This window comes from Lytechinus pictus, chromosome 7 (genome assembly GCF_037042905.1).
Source record: "Lytechinus pictus isolate F3 Inbred chromosome 7, Lp3.0, whole genome shotgun sequence".
NCBI classification, from domain to species: Eukaryota; Metazoa; Echinodermata; class Echinoidea; order Temnopleuroida; family Toxopneustidae; genus Lytechinus; species Lytechinus pictus.
Window position 1 is genome coordinate 47,598,024 of NC_087251.1, and position 17,641 is coordinate 47,615,664.

At 37.2% G+C, this 17,641-nt stretch overlaps 1 protein-coding gene across 5 annotated transcripts in view; it reads right to left on the reverse strand.

The window, feature by feature from the left end:
* Window positions 1–17,641, reverse strand: part of LOC129264107 (CCAAT/enhancer-binding protein zeta-like) — a 36,177-nt gene that overhangs the window by 18,355 nt on the left and 181 nt on the right. The window contains exons 1-9 of one of the 5 annotated variants that reach the window (XM_064102945.1): window positions 17,217–17,535; window positions 8,852–8,982; window positions 7,469–7,898; window positions 6,494–6,602; window positions 4,144–4,400; window positions 3,272–3,397; window positions 1,808–1,897; window positions 869–953; window positions 407–491 (exon numbers count right to left, since the gene is read on the reverse strand). In XM_064102945.1, the coding sequence (XP_063959015.1) occupies window positions 407–491; window positions 869–953; window positions 1,808–1,897; window positions 3,272–3,397; window positions 4,144–4,400; window positions 6,494–6,602; window positions 7,469–7,898; window positions 8,852–8,964 (1,295 nt within the window). In that variant the 5' untranslated portion in view covers window positions 8,965–8,982; window positions 17,217–17,535. Of the gene's footprint in view, window positions 1–406; window positions 492–868; window positions 954–1,807; window positions 1,898–3,271; window positions 3,401–4,143; window positions 4,401–6,493; window positions 6,603–7,468; window positions 7,899–8,851; window positions 8,983–9,614; window positions 9,660–17,216; window positions 17,536–17,641 lie in introns of those variants that run through there. The other 4 variants (XM_064102943.1, XM_064102944.1, XM_064102942.1 and 1 more) reach the window with 4 other exon arrangements.

Sequence of the window (17,641 nt, forward strand, 5' to 3'; positions counted from 1 at the left end):
GCATTGATCAAATGGGAAGTAGGGTTCAAATTCCTGATGATGACCAGAACACGCTGGTCGAAACGTCGTTAACAGTTCTTTTCAGAGCTAACATACAATCAAGAAAGAATAACAAACTGTCCTTTTCAGGACTACATACATGGTGTTTACCGTAAAAAAAACCTCCTTCATTGGCAGGATTTATTCCTTGAATGCCCTGAGCACTGGAAGTGAAAGGTAGAGATAAATAGGGGATAAGGTGCACCTGAAAGTAGATTAATCCAGACGGATGATGCTATATATATGCTTGTTATTAGAGAGTAGATATCTCACTTTTTGACCATGTTGCTTGAGGTTTAGTTTCAAAGAGATGCCTATCAAATTGCTATACAAAACATAATTTTGGAGAGTTATTTTGCATACTTACTGTGCTTTTGTGTTGATATTTGGTCTAAAGAGTAACTCTTCGACAGCTTGGACAACAACAATCTTCATCATGGAATGAACATCAACTGCACGAAGGACAAAAAGAAAGTTTAAGATCACACAATTAGCAAATCATAAATTATTATAATCAGGAGGCAAATCTAATAAAAATTTATACAAAAAATGATTACCTGTTATGATTTGTCTTGATGACAACATGTTTTATTGAAATACTTATTTGAAATATATCAATTACAAACATTTTATCCGATACATAGGCTCTTTTCATTATAAATAGGATAAATGACACAATGAAAACAAATATCTGCAACCATTAACAGGCAAATATGGTCAAATCAACTTCAATTCAATTCAATCATCGAGATGCTCGTTACAAACACAAAAGATGACAAATGATAACAAAAAGATGAAAAAGAGAAGAGAAATAAAAGTATATCCATACCTAATTTTTGCAGCCAGTGAACAGCTTTTGAAGCGACCTTGTAATCAGGATCTCCAACCTTGTTTACAATCAACCTCAGTAACCTCTGAATAATATCAACAGGGAAATAAAGTATGAATAATTTAATACACCACCTCAGCCATACCATTACATCACCATGCTAAAAGATGTCTGCACTCTTTCAATAAGACTTAGCCTTGCAAGATAGCAACAGGAATTTTCTCCTCATTCACAAGGGAACTTCTCCCTATAAAAACATCTTTTCTAAAAAAGAATTTAAAAAAAAAAGGAATTTGATAAACAATAGTCTATTTAAAATGAGAAAAATTTCAGATTACAAAAATGAAAGATAAATGAAGTGTATATCCTTGCAGAAATGCGTTTGAAGTCCAAAAAATTCTTGCACATTTTTAATTCTATGAAAATTTCACATTATACTTCTCTATAAAATTGCGATGATTATGATTGAAGTATGACAAAATAATAAGCAGTTCTGGGGCCAGTAACACAAACGTGAGCAATCATCATAAAATATTGAATTGACAAGAACGTACAATCAACTAAAAATCAAGTATACAATCAATCACTAACTGTTGTGATATGCGACCCTCAGTGGCGTACCTGGGATTTTTCACAGGGGGGGCAAAACCGACCGCCAAAAAATTTGACAAGCAAAAAAAAAAAAAAAAAAAAAAAAAGGGTCTTCAAGCTTGTCAGGGGGGGGGGGGCAGACTGCCCCCTCTGCCCCCCCCCCCCGTAGGTACGCTAGTGGCGACCCTGAAGAATTCAGTTTAAGAAAAATATTTGATAGAAATATCATATCCAGCCGTGAAGGGATTGCCCATAACTAAAGCCTACACACATGATATATAACTTGGACTGACGTAAATTACAGAGGAGTTCACAAGTTAATACTGAATGAATGCTGAAATGACTCACCTTTTCTTCTTCTGGTCTATTAACTATCAACTCATAGCAACATGATAGAGCCTTAGCCTTGATTGCACTGACGGTATCTTGAAGCATTTTCTGCCAAAAGTAAACAATTCCATTTATTCCTTCTCAACATAATTGCAAATCGGTAACATATAAACTTGAATGTCGGTATTAATTTCATTCATGGGACCACAGGAAGCAAACATTTGTTTCTTCAAAATGACCCCTGACAAAAATATGCAGTAGAAAATTAAATATTATGTGTATACATAAGTAATCATTAAGAGACATTTTTAATCGGGAAGTATAAAGATAAGGGACAAAGAGAAACATATCAATGAAGAATGAGAATTGAAAGAGGAAACATAACGAAAATCTTTAAAAAAAAACATCTACAACCAAAATTTTGTGGGAATTGGTTAATGAGGGGGGAGGGGGGCAAGATATTGCTGCATGAGTACTTTCTTAGCCCTGTTGAATCTATGTAAGTTGGCCTGGACTAAATATTCATGAACGAGGCCAGTTTTCACTTATTTCAATGGGGCCTGTGAAGTATTCAATGGGCTATACCTTGAGCAACCATGATCTAAACCATGTCAAATTGGTGTGTGGAGGTTTTTCATTATACTCTACTGGAATATAGTCGGAAAACTGCTGAAATAAACAAAAATAAATTTGACGACATCATACTCAGGTACTCTATTCCATTAACCCTAAACTGACCGGGGGTTGAATCAACCCCCCCCTCAACATTTTCTGACCGCGCCACTCACAGAGTTTATACTTTCAAGTCTCGCGCATCTTTTGAGACCAAATTTGCAACGCCCGGGTACGCGGTTCCGAAATTATGCAACATTTTGTAAGTGCATGTCAGACAAAAAATTGTTCCAAAACGTGACTTTGTTTACAAAGTCAATGCAAATTGAGTTTTCTCATCTTATTCATAAAGATATGATTATTTTTGCTTTAAACAGCTGAAATCAATTGATTTTAGCATAATTATGCTTCAAAAAAGGTTGTGCAATAAATCTGGTGAAAAAAACAAAGAAAAACAAAAGGTTGAAAAACATAGAAATACATAAGAAATTCATAAAATAATAAAATACATAAGAAATTGATTTCCAAACCGAAGTTTTTTTCAGTTGCGATTGTTAAGAATGCTACAAAGAATATTTTTACCAAAAATTAGCATTCTAGGAGCTTTATTTAGTGAATTAGAGCAAAATGTATGATTTATGCATAAATTAGCATAATTAATTCATATTAAATAAAATCTCATTATTTTGGAAAATTTTACCATACAGCCTTGTAGATTACATCGCACAGTACCAGCGTGCAAATTTTTGCGGCGCTCGCGCGATCGGCAGCCGAGATCTCAGGGGGGGGGGGGGTCGAATCAACCCCCCCCCCCCCGGCCACAGAACAGCCAAAAAAGCCCGGCCTAGTTAGGGTTAAAGACGACCATACCTCTATCAAATCTATGAGTGATCCATATTTCTGTTTCAGTTGATCCTCAAAGAACCATAATAAGACTTGTTTGTCACGACTCTGTCGATCCTTGCCACACTTCTTCTCTAGCTCTTCAAAGGAGTGCTGCTAAACAGTAACAGGAAAAAAAAGGACAGAAGAATATAACCAGGGTACCGGTTCATAACATGTTATAAATGGAAAGACATAAGCTGCAGTTATCATCTCCTGAAATGGTGACTTTATATTGGCTGTGACAAGGAAGCAAAGTTTCACTTGGGTTGCATTTAAATGCTAAGTTTCTTGTGAATTTTATACTAAATACCTTACTGCACTGGATTTGTTTGACCATACTCAGCTGTGTGCTACTAACTAGGTAGCATTCAATGAGAGAATAAGATTACACAACTATTAAAGGTACGCTTAAATCTTCATGATTCATCCTCTGAATACTTCTCTTCATTGTAATCATACATTCATTGTAGAAAAAGATTTGTTATGGGAGCATCCCCTACCCCTAGTTAACTTGTGAATAAGATGACATATTTCGAAGCCTCAAAATGAGAAACAAAAAAAAAATGTCATTGTCCTACTTGTAAAAGGTATCAAGAGTAGACTCATAGGAAATTGAAAAAAAAAAAATAGCTAATTCAATCTCATGAAAATAAAAGCTTACACAGTATTATGCCAAACTGGACAAAAGTAACAGCTGTGAAATTGTATTCACACTTTTCTCACATAATTAACCTCATGTGTTAATGTGGACAATCTCACAGACTAAAGATTGTTTCAAGAAACAAGCCCAACAGAGAATTTCAAACACAATATATGAAGTGACATCATGGCAAATCATACATCAATGCACACCTTACCTGTGCAAATGTCTTTAACTTTCTGTTGCTAGGCAACAACTCCTCAAGAAACAGCCTCTTGGCGGCATCCAACCCGATAAGGGCTTCCCGGCGCCCTTTCTTCCTCACCATGGCTAGCAGGGAGTCAAGGCTGAGGGGTGTGTGGATGGGAGCCCCCTGCACCTCCAGGGTCAGAGCCGCGACCTTGTCTGAGAGTGCCCCTGACTTGGCAACAGTCTGCATCCATCTGCTCTGGGAGCCAGACTCACTGCTTTTCTCTGCTCATAGGAAGTAGAATAAAATGAATTTTTAACAGCTGTAGCAATTTTCGCTCTGAGATATCAACCCAGGTGACACATTCTCCAAATAAACTTTACATTGAATGGAGAAAAAATATACGGTAGTTACCTCTGAGACTTTAGAAGTATGTTGCCTTAGGCTATAGTACCTTGTACGGACAATGGCTATCAGAGCCTGAGAATGAAAGGCCACTCACAAGTGGCATACTATTATCACAATGAATTTACCTGTATTGTATATTCACATTCTAGCTGTGTTTTAATATATCTATAAACAGATGGATGTACAAAGACCACTCATGGTGTCTCTAGACAGGATGTCTTTATGGTAAGGTTTACTTTATACATGACTCTAATAGGAAACCATAATTACAAGAAACATGCAATGTGGCCTTTACCACAGGTGATCCACACACCAAAGAAGGAGAGCGTCTCATCAACATATGTCATAATTGACATGTTGTCAGATCTTACAAAGAGTTACGATTGATCCAATCAATCGTAACTCTATGGAAATCCACCATTGTCATAATTTTTCTACAGGAAATTTGCAAAATGTCCTTTGTAAACAAAGGAGATTACACCAAATTGTCAAGAAATCAATGAATTTATGGATATACATTCATATCTAGATTTTTCTTTAAAATAAACATGCGTTTTATATGTTGACTTTGCTGGCCGTCCATAGTTACGATTGATCGGATCAATCGCAACTCTTTGTAAGACAGACAACCTTTCCTTGATTTTAATTGCCTGAGAAGCGCAGGTGGCTGATCAAAGATACTACAAGGGGAAGATCGGACAGTACATAGAGCGCGTAATGAAACGCTCGGGAAGAGCGCTCCACAGCGTTGAGTAAGTAACAACCTTTTTTACCATTGTGTATTGCGATATGATTGTGTACAAAACATATGAGAGAAATGGTGGAGGGATCATGGAATAGACGAGTTTTACATTTCAGAATTTTTTTTATTCAACTTTTTTTTTCTTACATTAAAGATGAATATATTTCAGGTTTCTGGGTAAGAAAAGGTGGAATTATTCCCATGCGCCGCCCTTGAGCCCTCTCCCAAATCCCCTCTCTCATTTTCCCCATGTTTCATACACAGCCGCGTGCCGATGTGCGATTGTTCGCTTACTCAACGCTAGTGGGCGCCCTTCCCCATGAGCATTAATCGAGCGTTCCAAAAAATGGCTGAAGTGTCCGATCATCCCCTTGTAGTATCTCCGCTTTTATGCACCTTGTCAAAGTCAGAGCCCCTTCTTTCCTGCAAGAAGCTCTATACCAATCCTCACATTCCATTATCAATAAAACAATGAGATTGCACAAAATCTGCAATAGAAAGATGCAATAGCAGGTGGGTGTTTCATGAAGCTGTTCGTAAAGTTACGAACGACTTTACGCACGACTGGAACATGTTCTTAGGTCATTAATCAATTACATATAGGGATATCACATAGCACAAGAAAGGATCACCAGTCGTGTGTAAAGTCATTTGTATCTTACGAACAGCTTTATGAAACACCCACCAGGGGAGCGTTTCATGAAAGGACTTGTCGGACGTTTTATCCGACAAACCCCGTTTTATCCGACAGTTACCACAGTAACAGTGCATCTCAGCCAATCAGAATGAAGGAAAGATGTCAGATCTGACAACTTGTCGGACAAAAATGTTGATGAAACGCTCCCCCGGATTCTTGCTGCAAAGTCTATTGCGGGATATCAGTCAATCTTTATTAACTGTCCTAAAAAAAAAGCCATAACATATTGAAGCCCCTTGTGTGCTGTACAAAATCATCATCTTCCTCAATGCAAAGTTTTACATCCGGTTCAGTTCCCGTGAACGGGAGAGGCCGAATTCACCTTACACTGGCAGCAATCGCCCTTTAATATACCCCTTTAAAGCCTGTAAAAACCTGACATTGCAAGTTATCAGGGCCTGAAATCGGACTAAAGCCTTAAGACTGGCATCTTTGCTTTTGGCAAGTTGACAAGTAACTGTCTGATAAAACAAACAAGTCCTTTTAAAAACAGCTCCCCAAGCATGACTGTAAATTGATAAGACACTCACTTGCGGCATGGTGTTCGACTTCCTGGTCGTATAACTTGGTAGCATAATCCAAATAAGATGAGACAACTGCTTCTGATGAAACCTGACTGCTTCCTACTTTCATGCCAACCTAAAAATAGTAAAGAGAAGGATTTTTGGAAAATATGTGTCCTGCATATGAAATATATTCAGTTAAATTTCATTGGTACATATGCGTAGATATAAATCCATATACTTGAACAGGGGAGAAACACTACATATTTACAACTACCATTTTTTTTTTTTGGGGGGGGGGGCAAAATCATGAAGATGATTGTTTTGAAAATAAAAATATGTTTTGAAAGTAACTTCAATGAATGAAACAAGTAAAACTGCATAAACCATATAATGGTTTTAGGAATAAATCTTTTTGAAGGGTATATTTCAATACCATTGTCCAAGTAGGATCTACTGAAATACATGTATTGTTATCAATGTGGAGGAGCCGTGGTGTAGTGGTTCTGACTCTCGTCTTGTAAACAGAGGGTCGTGTGTTCGAATCCCATCGCGGTCTAGCGTCCTTTGGCAAGGCGTTAATCCACACTTTGCCACTCTCGACGCAGGTGCTAAATGGGTACCCGGTAGGATGTGAAAGTCATTGTAGCTTGTCCAGTACTGTGTGCGCCTCACAGGCGACTGACTGGAATACTCCCCAGGGAGTGGAGGATGTGCACACATTGTGTGCGGGAATGACTGATTGAATCCGACGACCGGGGTAATAATATATCTGTAAAGCGCTTCTAAAGACACGTCGTTCCGATGGATTAAGCGCTATATAAAAAAGCGGATTATTATTATTATTATTATCTTTATGGACAAAACAAAATCAAGGTCAACAAAATACAATACAATGATATATATATGGAAGTAAGAGTATAACTACCACAGGATTAAAGATTCTACTTTACAGTACACGTTTGTTTTAAATCGGTGAATCAAGAAATTCTGATATTTCACCTGAATTGAATGCCATTTGACGCCCGTAGGAAGCAGCATCGATGATGTCTTTGGAAGTTCAAAGGTCAAAGCTCCTTTCACCTTCAAAATTTTACTTTGCTTTTCTCCAAGAGAACTCTTTCCTTTCTGTTCTCTAATTGCAGTCCTATCATCAGCATTGGTAAGGAGTTTTTTGGCCTTATTCTGATCTTGATTTTCCTTCAGTTTGTCCTTTTTCTTCTTCTTTTTCTTGTTTTTGCTGGGTAAAGTTGTACTGGATGGAGGTGTACTTGATGCAGAACTGTCCTTTGAAGATTGAGATTTTTCTTCAACTGCTTTGTCCACTCTTTGAATTTTGCCTTTCTTCTCTGTTTTCTTCTTTAGCGGTTTTTTGTTCTTTTGCTTCGATGTCTTATCTTGTTTAATGGAAGATTTTGAAATATCTTTGAACCTGGAGTAAATAGAAAGAGTACAAGTATCAAAATAACACGTCCACTTTGAGTTAAAAATGCTCTATAAAGGTAGTCTATAAAGGAGTGGAATGCCTCTGGCGGTCTCACCTGCATCACACGATTCAATATAGTAGCAGTGCTGACTTTGAAAACTACTATAAAATAATTATTCACAAAAAACACCATTCATATAATGATACAATACTACGTTCATTGACATTTGACCTTGATCATGTGACCTAAAACTTGTCAGTGATACTTGATTACCCCTATATCCACATTTTATACACTATATCTATAAACTTTGAAAGTTATGACAGCAATCTAATGATTACCTCTAAAATGGCCAAAGTTCAATGAACTTAAATGACCTTTGACATTGGTCATGTGACCTGAAACTTTGACGGGATCTTGATTACTCTTATGTCCAAGTTTCATGAATCAGATCCATAAACTTTCAAAGTTATTATGGTAATTCAACAGATACCCCCATACTGCCAAAGTTCATTGACCTTTGACGTTGGTCATGTGACCTGAAATTCGCAAAGGATGTTCAGTGATACTTGATTACTCTTATGTCAAATTTTTATGAACTAGACCAATATACTTTAAAAGTTATGATGGTAATTCAACAAATACCCCCAGAATGAAGGTTAAGTGAAAAGTTGAGCACAATAGTCATTTTAAAGTTCTGTGTACTTTGACCCCACAATCTCTTAAAAAATGTATTTTGTTGTATTGTGAAAGATGACTTTGAAAGTATGACTACGCACTACCATCATAAAAGTCAGAATAAGCAATAGAATACCATCTATATGGTTAATAAGATTTTCAAAACTATCATAGTTATCATACATACATGTTTCTTTTACCCCCTTTAAAAAAGATTTCTGTTTAAAGTGTTCAGTCACATTGCCATTATTATTTTTTTTTATCACACTTCACTGCTTACCTGTCAAGTTTAAGTTTTCTGATGACATCATTGATTTCAGAAGCTGGGATATCTTCTCCATCTCCAATGTCTGCAGTCTCCATTTCTCCACCATCATCATGGATACTGCTCATTAACCCAGACAATTCCTCCTTTGCAAAGAGAAAAAAAAAATCAACAATGGATTGAATTAATTAGTGAGATGACCAAGTAACTTTAATAGATCAAGGGTTCTTAAAGGGGAAGTTCACCCTGTCCCTGAAGAAAAAAATGTTGTAAAAATACCAGAAAAATAATAAAAAATATTGGTGAAGGTTTGAAAAAAATCCATTAACGACTGAGAAAGATAAAGGAATTTTAGGTTTTTGATTTGTGGCGTCACATACGAGAAGCAGCTAGCTACCCCATACCTTATGGCTTATGACTTATGCACTCAAGGGTTAATTACATGCCGCCACGCACAGATCAAGCCATAGAAGTTGTGTGTTGTGGTCTGGATGCCAGAAGTGGCGTCGCAGCTAGTTAGAAATCCACTGCCAAACGCAGTTCTTAGTGCGAGGTTAGTATAGTATTACTAATCTAGCAGTCGTTTCAGTGTGCCATATGTAACATCCAAAGCATAAAATTTCAATTTTTTAATGGTTTGTGATCTTAGGGACAGGTGTGAAATGAATAAGATTTGTCTGAAAGAAGCCAAAGACAGTTTGCCAAAGTACAATAAAAACAATACAATTTTCCATTTTCTAGGAAAATGACATTTAATTTATTTTTTTACCATACTTACGATATATAGGTAGGCACTTCAGGTGAATATTAGGAAAGGCTGTTCCAGCATGTTTTATATGCTCACAATGAGGCTCAATATCTACGATTCATAAAACTGTTTGAATTTTCAAATTCCAACTCCCAGAAGTCAAATTATTGTCATCTTTGTGATACAAATACAGGGCTTTTTGTGGACAAAAGACGATTGCATAATCTTATTATTCTGTTTTGGGCATGGCACACTTATAATACATTGCTTATAGGGAATGTACATATATGCTTTTCATTTAATCTTTTAAAAGTTTTTGTGCAATGATTTCAACATATCATTAATGGTCTACCTAGTCATTGTTCATCATAGTTATACTTGTCTACAGATTTTTGATATTCATAATTACTAATTAATTTTTAATTAAGACAAAAGACATAATTAAGAAATAGCCTTTTAATGTACTTATTTTAATTTAATGGGCAAATTAAGAAAAATGGGGGGCCTAAAAGTACTCAGATTGATTTGGCATATTGGCATATGATTTCATTGGTTCAAGGGCAACTACCCCTGGACGATTACCCCCCACCCCCACCCCCCCCCCCAGACAATTACACTGTACCCCTATCCAACAATCTACATCTAACCCTATTTCAGGGGTAATTGTCCTGTGGTATAGGTTTTTGCACATGGTAAACATGACTTGATATGGATTTCTTTTGCTTGAACATTAGAAATTAAATTTTCAATGAATATAATTCGAAATCAAAGAAAGAGAATTAAAATAATAATCTTAGGATTTTTAGACAGATTGATTTCAATAGTTTATTATCTCATTATTGTCTCATTATTCTTGTCACAATTATCATTATAATTATAATTATTACAATCATAATTATCATGATTTTTATTATTATTATTTTTATTATAATTTTCATTATCATATTAAAATCTATTGTTGTCTTTTTAATATTGTCTCAATAATTATTACAATTATAATAATTATAATTGTTATCATTATAAAAATTATAATTATTTTATAATTGTAATAATGATTATTATTCTTATTATCATTAGGCCTATAATAATAATTATTATATTATAATTATAATTATTTTTATAATAATAATTATTATTGTAGTATCAAAAAGAGGAAAAGTTAGACGTCTCTGTCGCGTTCGTGTTGGTATCGATAGGCCATTTTGTTTTCAATTTTGACAGGAGAATGACCGAGATCGAGACAGAACATTTCTTTTTTTTGAGGGTCCAGTTTGTGCCTCGATGTCAGGATTCTGTGTCACGATAGACCTTCAACCATATAATCGAGGTAAGTGCATAATTTATTTTTTCCCCTTTTATTTGGAGTGCTATTGCAATTTTGGAGAGTATATGTTTGACTAATATTACACGGTGACGAAAGAGGGCCCAGTGCAGTGCAGTGAGTGGGCTCTGGCTCACTTCGCCGCAGGCCTGAGCTCCCTGGCACGAAGAAGAATTGTACAGGAAACCCGCGCATGCGCGATACGCTCGTTCGATCGCCAGCGTAGTGCGTGACGTCATGTTTCATTCACAAATCTTGAGCTGTGATCTCATTGGGTGTTTTGGCTCTCATTTGCATATTTTCCCATAATACAAAACCTATGTAGTGCGAGAAGTTTCTCTGCGAACCATCGATCAACTTCATACTAAACACGACGTATTTCCTTCAAGATTTCGAGTTGAAAATCTCATTTTCTTCATACGGTGTAGCTACATTACCTCGGAAAATCTGATGATATTTTGCGGACTTCTCGTCATTTGGTAAGTCATATTTTTGAAGATATTTACCGTCGAGTAGTGAAAATCGCATGACTGTGTTCGTTGTTTACTGTGTATCAATGTGTGCAAAGTGTATGTTAGCGACATGTATGGGTACAAAGCGACATACGGAAAACCGTCTACACCGATGTTGATTTTGTGGACTGTTTTGCGGTGGTGTTTGTGCTAGCCCGCATTGGTGTATTTCAAGCATGGCGAGCGTTACGTTGTGATCGGGCTTCGCTCGGGTGTTCGTGAAGAGCCGTGGAATGCGTGTGGAGCTCGGCCATGCGGCCTTGGGGCGTGAATATAATGAATGGCAGCTGCACCTGTTGTTTGTATGCCTCTGAAATTGAAGCTCTCTTTCTATTTATGGCATGGCGAATATCCTAGTGTTTTAGGAATATAAGTTTGGGCATTTTATTTGTTGGAACTTTCGTGATACTGATTTTACTTCTAAAACTGGACACTGATTTTTTTTTTTTCGGTAAAGCCAGGGACAATCAATGGAATTGTTGAGACATGATAATATCATAGAGCTATAGCTCTATGATAATATCAATAATTATAGACCCTATAGAAATACAGGAAATTAAATTGAAAAATAATGCAAATTATAATCACTGAAGTGTGGATGTGTACCAAATTTATATGGATGGAGATTGATTTTGATTTTGTTTCCTTCAGTATTTTTAAAATTTTTATTTATTTAAAATTTTTAAAAATCACTGGCGGATCCGGGGGGGGGGGGGGGGGGGGGGCACAGCCGGCCCGTGCGCCCCCCCCCCCCGGATCCGCCAGTGATTTTTATTGTTCTTTCATTTGTTCACCCATGATCACGAATGTTTTCATAATGCATACATGTACCTCACGATTTTTTAAAAAATACGATTCTAAATGTTATGAAAATAGTTCGACAGGCCTAATTCTTTTTGCATACCACACTCATGGAGCTACTGTTGCTACTCTGCATCAGCGTGTAGTGTGCGAGAGGGGGGGGGTAGGATGGTCGCAAAGAGCGATCGAGCAAAAGAGAAAGTGGTCCATAAATGAAGAGGGGATGTTGAGAATTGAGATCATGTGTGTGTGTTGGGGGGGGGGGATGTTCGAAGCGAATGTTGTCACTGCTGATTACGATGATGGTTGATTAATCTTTACATCTTAATTTTGGCGATTTTGGAAATGTTTTCTTGTACCATGGGTGGGGAGAGGTGAGTGATTCAGTAAGTTTCCATAGAAGTGCAGTTTTAAAGTTACAGAAGAGGATTTCACCCAATGACGCTGACGGGAATTCGGGAAACACCATTTTCAAGCAATACTACACGATCACGTGCCATCGGCTTTAGGGCCGAGTGTTCTCGTTCACATTCCAACTATCATTTCATAAATAGGCACTCTTACAAATTAGGCCGATGCCGTTGTAAAGATAACTATTTTTGAAGCGTTATTCAGATATATATAAAGACAATTGAAATTGAACAATTCATCGAAATTTCCAACGATATTCAAATACAAATAGTATCAACTCGTGTAGATCTATAGGGGTGAACAGACGAAATACATGCTCCTAAACGTTCAGACAAATCAATTAACTTGATATCTATATCTTTCGATGAATTGTTCAATTCCATCAGAAATATGCTTCTTGAAGTCAGATTGTTGAATGTGAACTTCTATTGGAATCTGTTGAATCACGTACCCCTCCCGATCCAAGGTATAGATTTCCCAATCACCATAGATAACATACGGTTACATATACGGTATCTTATTTACATTGTTAGGTACTGACGATATCTTCATAAATACATTCACAATTATTTCATGAAATGTCACCATTGCCGTGGCTGTGACATTTAAAGCCTGAAAGCTATTACATAAGATATTGTTTGCACTTTGATATAATAGAGGTCAGATATATTCTTGTCATCTAATATAAACATTCCATTATTATGCACCATGTTTCAAAATGGGTAAGAAAATTACATTACCATCAGCATCCAGATATAAATTAGTCCATGATTAGACCAGGGAGATCGGAGTCTACCCCCTTTTTTTGGAATTTCTATTTTCTCAGCACATCGAAGTGAGGAAAAACCACCAAAAACCCTATATTGGTATTAAATGATAACCATTTATTGTAAACAACGTTTAGGACTGGGGGAATTGGGGGAGAGGGTATGGGGAGGGAGAGTATTTCATTTTCCAATAAAATGCAAAATTATAATATTTTCGTGAACATGAACAAATAAACAAAAAGTTAATAGCTCAATATCTTTATTGAATTGTTCAGTAGAACAATAATACTAGCTCTAATATTGTTAAAAACATTTCAGTCATTGTAATTACATGTGTTTCATCAATCTCAATATATTGACAATGAAAATAATTTTTTAATATAGAAAATATATTTTATATGACTATTGTGAATTTTAAATAATCCCATTTTAGATCGTTGATTAAACCACCTTTCTGTAAACAATCACTTTGATATCTCCTGTAAAATCAATTTTAGATAAAAAAATATTTTCTGTTAAAATTGATTTCTAAGATTCCTGTCTGAAAGTTGATGAAACACCTTAGCTCGAGTAAAAATGCATAATACAAAGATATTGAATACTCAAACTAGTGCTGCAAGTCAGGCGCCATGTTCGGGTTCGGTTCGGTTCGGCAAGGTTCGGCAGAAATTTGCCGAACATTGGTTCGGTTCGGGGTTCGGTAATGATAGACTGATAAGCTATAGTTCATTCAGGTATACGTAGCGTACCGGTAGACAATTTGTACTTGATTGACTGCATGTGCTCGCGCGTACCTCTGTCACATCAAACCATTTTATCTCTATCTTGTTGACATGAAACTATGAAAGTTATAGCGCTCAACGAATCAACTGTTATCTCGAATTTGATTATCTGATGACAGATTTATTGGGTAACTCACAGTTCTAAAATTGCGACTCTTCCTAGTCGTCCATACCTGGACCACACTTTGGATACTTGCCAAATTAACTACGCTCGCGATCGCACTCGTACCGTACCCGTACCAGCTAGGCCAGCGCATGCAGTCCCCTTGTAGCGGGACTCTGAGCTCATGAATATTTATATACTATACAGTCTAGTCCGGCCAAACGTGATTGGCAATTGCATCACATACGAGGCGGCCAGCGCCAGTGCATGCAGTGCACTGAACTGTAGGCATAGTAGGGCCAGGGGCGTGTCGAAGAAAGCGTGCTTATGTAATGCGCCTTTCGCTAATTGGCTCGATGGGTGAACTAAACCACCAATCGCATGTCGCTGATTGTCGCATCGGTACATACAGCCACGTGCTTTGTCTGCTCGCGAAACTCAGCTCACTGATTGAAGAGCAATTCCCGAGATTTCTATGATTTCATTGGTCAGATTTCATTCGACCATGAACATACAGACCAAGTGGGATGCAAAGTTTGGACAGGGGGAGTAGAGTGATCATCGAATTGTTTATGGTTAATTTGAGAAGTTGATAAGAAAGGGGAAAAAAGTAAAGATTGGGGGTCATTTCCCCCCAAGAGATGAATGTTTCCGCATGGCTTTATCTTCATTCAACTTGTCAACGAGGGGAAGTGGATCTTGCTATATGCTATACCGTAATCATTCATGAGTGTTTGATTTTTATTTTCATCTGATTGTTAATAATAAAAAAGATAACTTCACCTCATCTCATTTCTATATTATTTGTTTTGCGTCTCTCCTTTTCATCTGTAACAGTCACTCACTTTATTTCCCACTTTCACTGGATCTCTCGTTTTCAAAACTCTTTACTTCTCTCTAAAATCATGAAAACTAGACAGTACTGTAGCGAGCCGACACCTCAATAATAATGTCAATCATCTCAATCAGATCTTTATTCTCCGCGCCGCCGCAACAATACACGAGTTACGATCTTAATCACATCGTATCGTAATTCGTAATATTAATGGTACTTCATCTTTCACTTTCGGTTTATTGAGCTCGTTCATTCAAAATACTTTGAAGATTTTCAAACAAGAATCTTGTTCGCCACCTAAAAACAACAATATTTTAGATAATTAGATTTAACCAATGAACACTCATACAGTTTTGGTTTTCTTTACCATGCTTCGGCGATTCGGCCACAGAGCGAGAGATGATGAAAGCCAGTAAAATGATTATAGCGCAAGCTCGCGCAACATCATTCATCGGATCTCATTTCTTAATCAGGGCCGTAAAAACCACAATGTCAACATGAAAATGAAAACAAAATCTAGTAACCGCAAAATAAGCGCGTACTTCCAACATACAATTGCAAAGAAGATTAAATAGAGAATGCGCAAATATAATGATTAGAAAGGGTGTAAACTTATAAATTTGTTAGCTGAAAGCCGTTTTTTTTTTTTTTTTGCCGAACTTCCGAACCAAGTCTTAGTGTTCGGTTCGGTTCTGTTCGGTTCGGAAGTGCCATGTTCGGCGAACTACCGTTCGGTTCGGCGGTTCGGCTACAGCACTAACTCAAACTCTTATAATGATATTGTCCAGCAAAACAGAAAATTGTCAAATAGTTAATGAAAAATAATTGAATTATAAACCAACAATTAAGTCAAATAGAATATGAAAATTATAACACACAATCACGTCACATTCGTTCTCACTCTCGTAGCTGTAGGATGGGGGGGGGGGGGTTGGGCGTCCGGACACTATATTTTTGAAGCCTTCTTTTTTGTCTTTGCATTACACTAAAAGTATGAATTCAAGGGTTGTAATCATCTTGTTCTCCATAATATTTCCTAATATCTTGTATTAAAAATTGATGAAACTTCGCTTGTAAATTTTTCCAAATGACTTTCTAAAATTGATCGTCCGGACACACTACCTGTCCATACAACTGGGTAGACTCATGCTAGTCTAGAAGCACTCCCACACTCCAGACAAAGTGTCACAAGTACATGAATTCTCGTAAGCACACAGAAAATACAACTTATAATATGCTCTAATAAAATGTACTGCCTTTCAGGGTTCAAACATCCTACAAATACACTCTTTTAGAACATCAAATGATTCTATTAAAAAACAAAGTTAATTTACAGGACATTAATATACATGTATGAAGTCTGCGCCAAGCATCTAATCATAAGGCAGTCTACCAGGAAATTCATCTATCGCGGGGGCAACGCAGAATTCAGTACAGACAAGTATACATGTACATTATAAATACGCTGTGCACTGTACTCTATGCAAATACAATTTATGAAAGCGGCCTTCGGCCTTGCGTAACCAGATGAAAACCACATGTTTTGCTTAGACTTCGGACACTGCCTGCCGAAGTGCCGATATCATCCGAACATGCGCCCGAAATCTACACGCTGGCATCTTTACAGAGTGTTGTGCTCCGTGAGTCAGCCGATCGCGCGGTGTAAAGATTCTCACACACAGCGCTGGGCGAGGAAGGGAAGAGGGTCGCGCGATCAGCCAATCAGCGTGCAGGGAATCCGTCTACTGTGTGCCTATGGGGAAAGTTCTATGTGCCTGGGTTAACCCTGAACATGATCATATTGCTCATCTCACTATATATATAGACAGCTGGCAGCCGTCTGTTTCGAGGAGTTTTTTAACATTTTTTTATTTTTTAAATTTCTCCTCATACACAGACGGCTTGCTATCGTGCAGCCACCATTAGGGGACTTACAATGCAAAATCCCCCCGTCGGGGCTCTTAAATTTTTGTCTTTAATGAATCAAACTTTTGAAAATTAACGCGACCGAAATGCAAATTAATATTCCCTCTTGGGCTTGGCATTAATTGCCAAAAAACGGGGAAAATCAAGTTAAATGGAACAAAAACAGTGACTTACCTCGGCTGTCGCGCAACTTCACTGCCCTGTTTTATCCGAACTTAATACACATAAACATATGCCATGGCCATCATGGCCATTGGCATTGAGTCCCCTGTACAGATCGCGCTAGAACTTCGGTCTCTGTATTTGGTGAGTGAAGCCAACGGAGTTCAGCTGAACAACTAACATAATAGAGACCGAAGCTTTTGGTCTAATCTCACTAATAAAATCTCGAATGACGTAGACCGCGATCACACCACTGCACACTCATCCTACGAACGAGGACGAGGTTATAAAATATAAATCTACTAAGTTCTGCACAAGATTAGCCTAGCTCATCGACTGTAAAGTCAAACAACACACACAATCTAATTTATGGGACATCACAAAATAATTTTGTGCAACAAACTGAATTACACTGGGCTAAATATGCATTAGAGAAC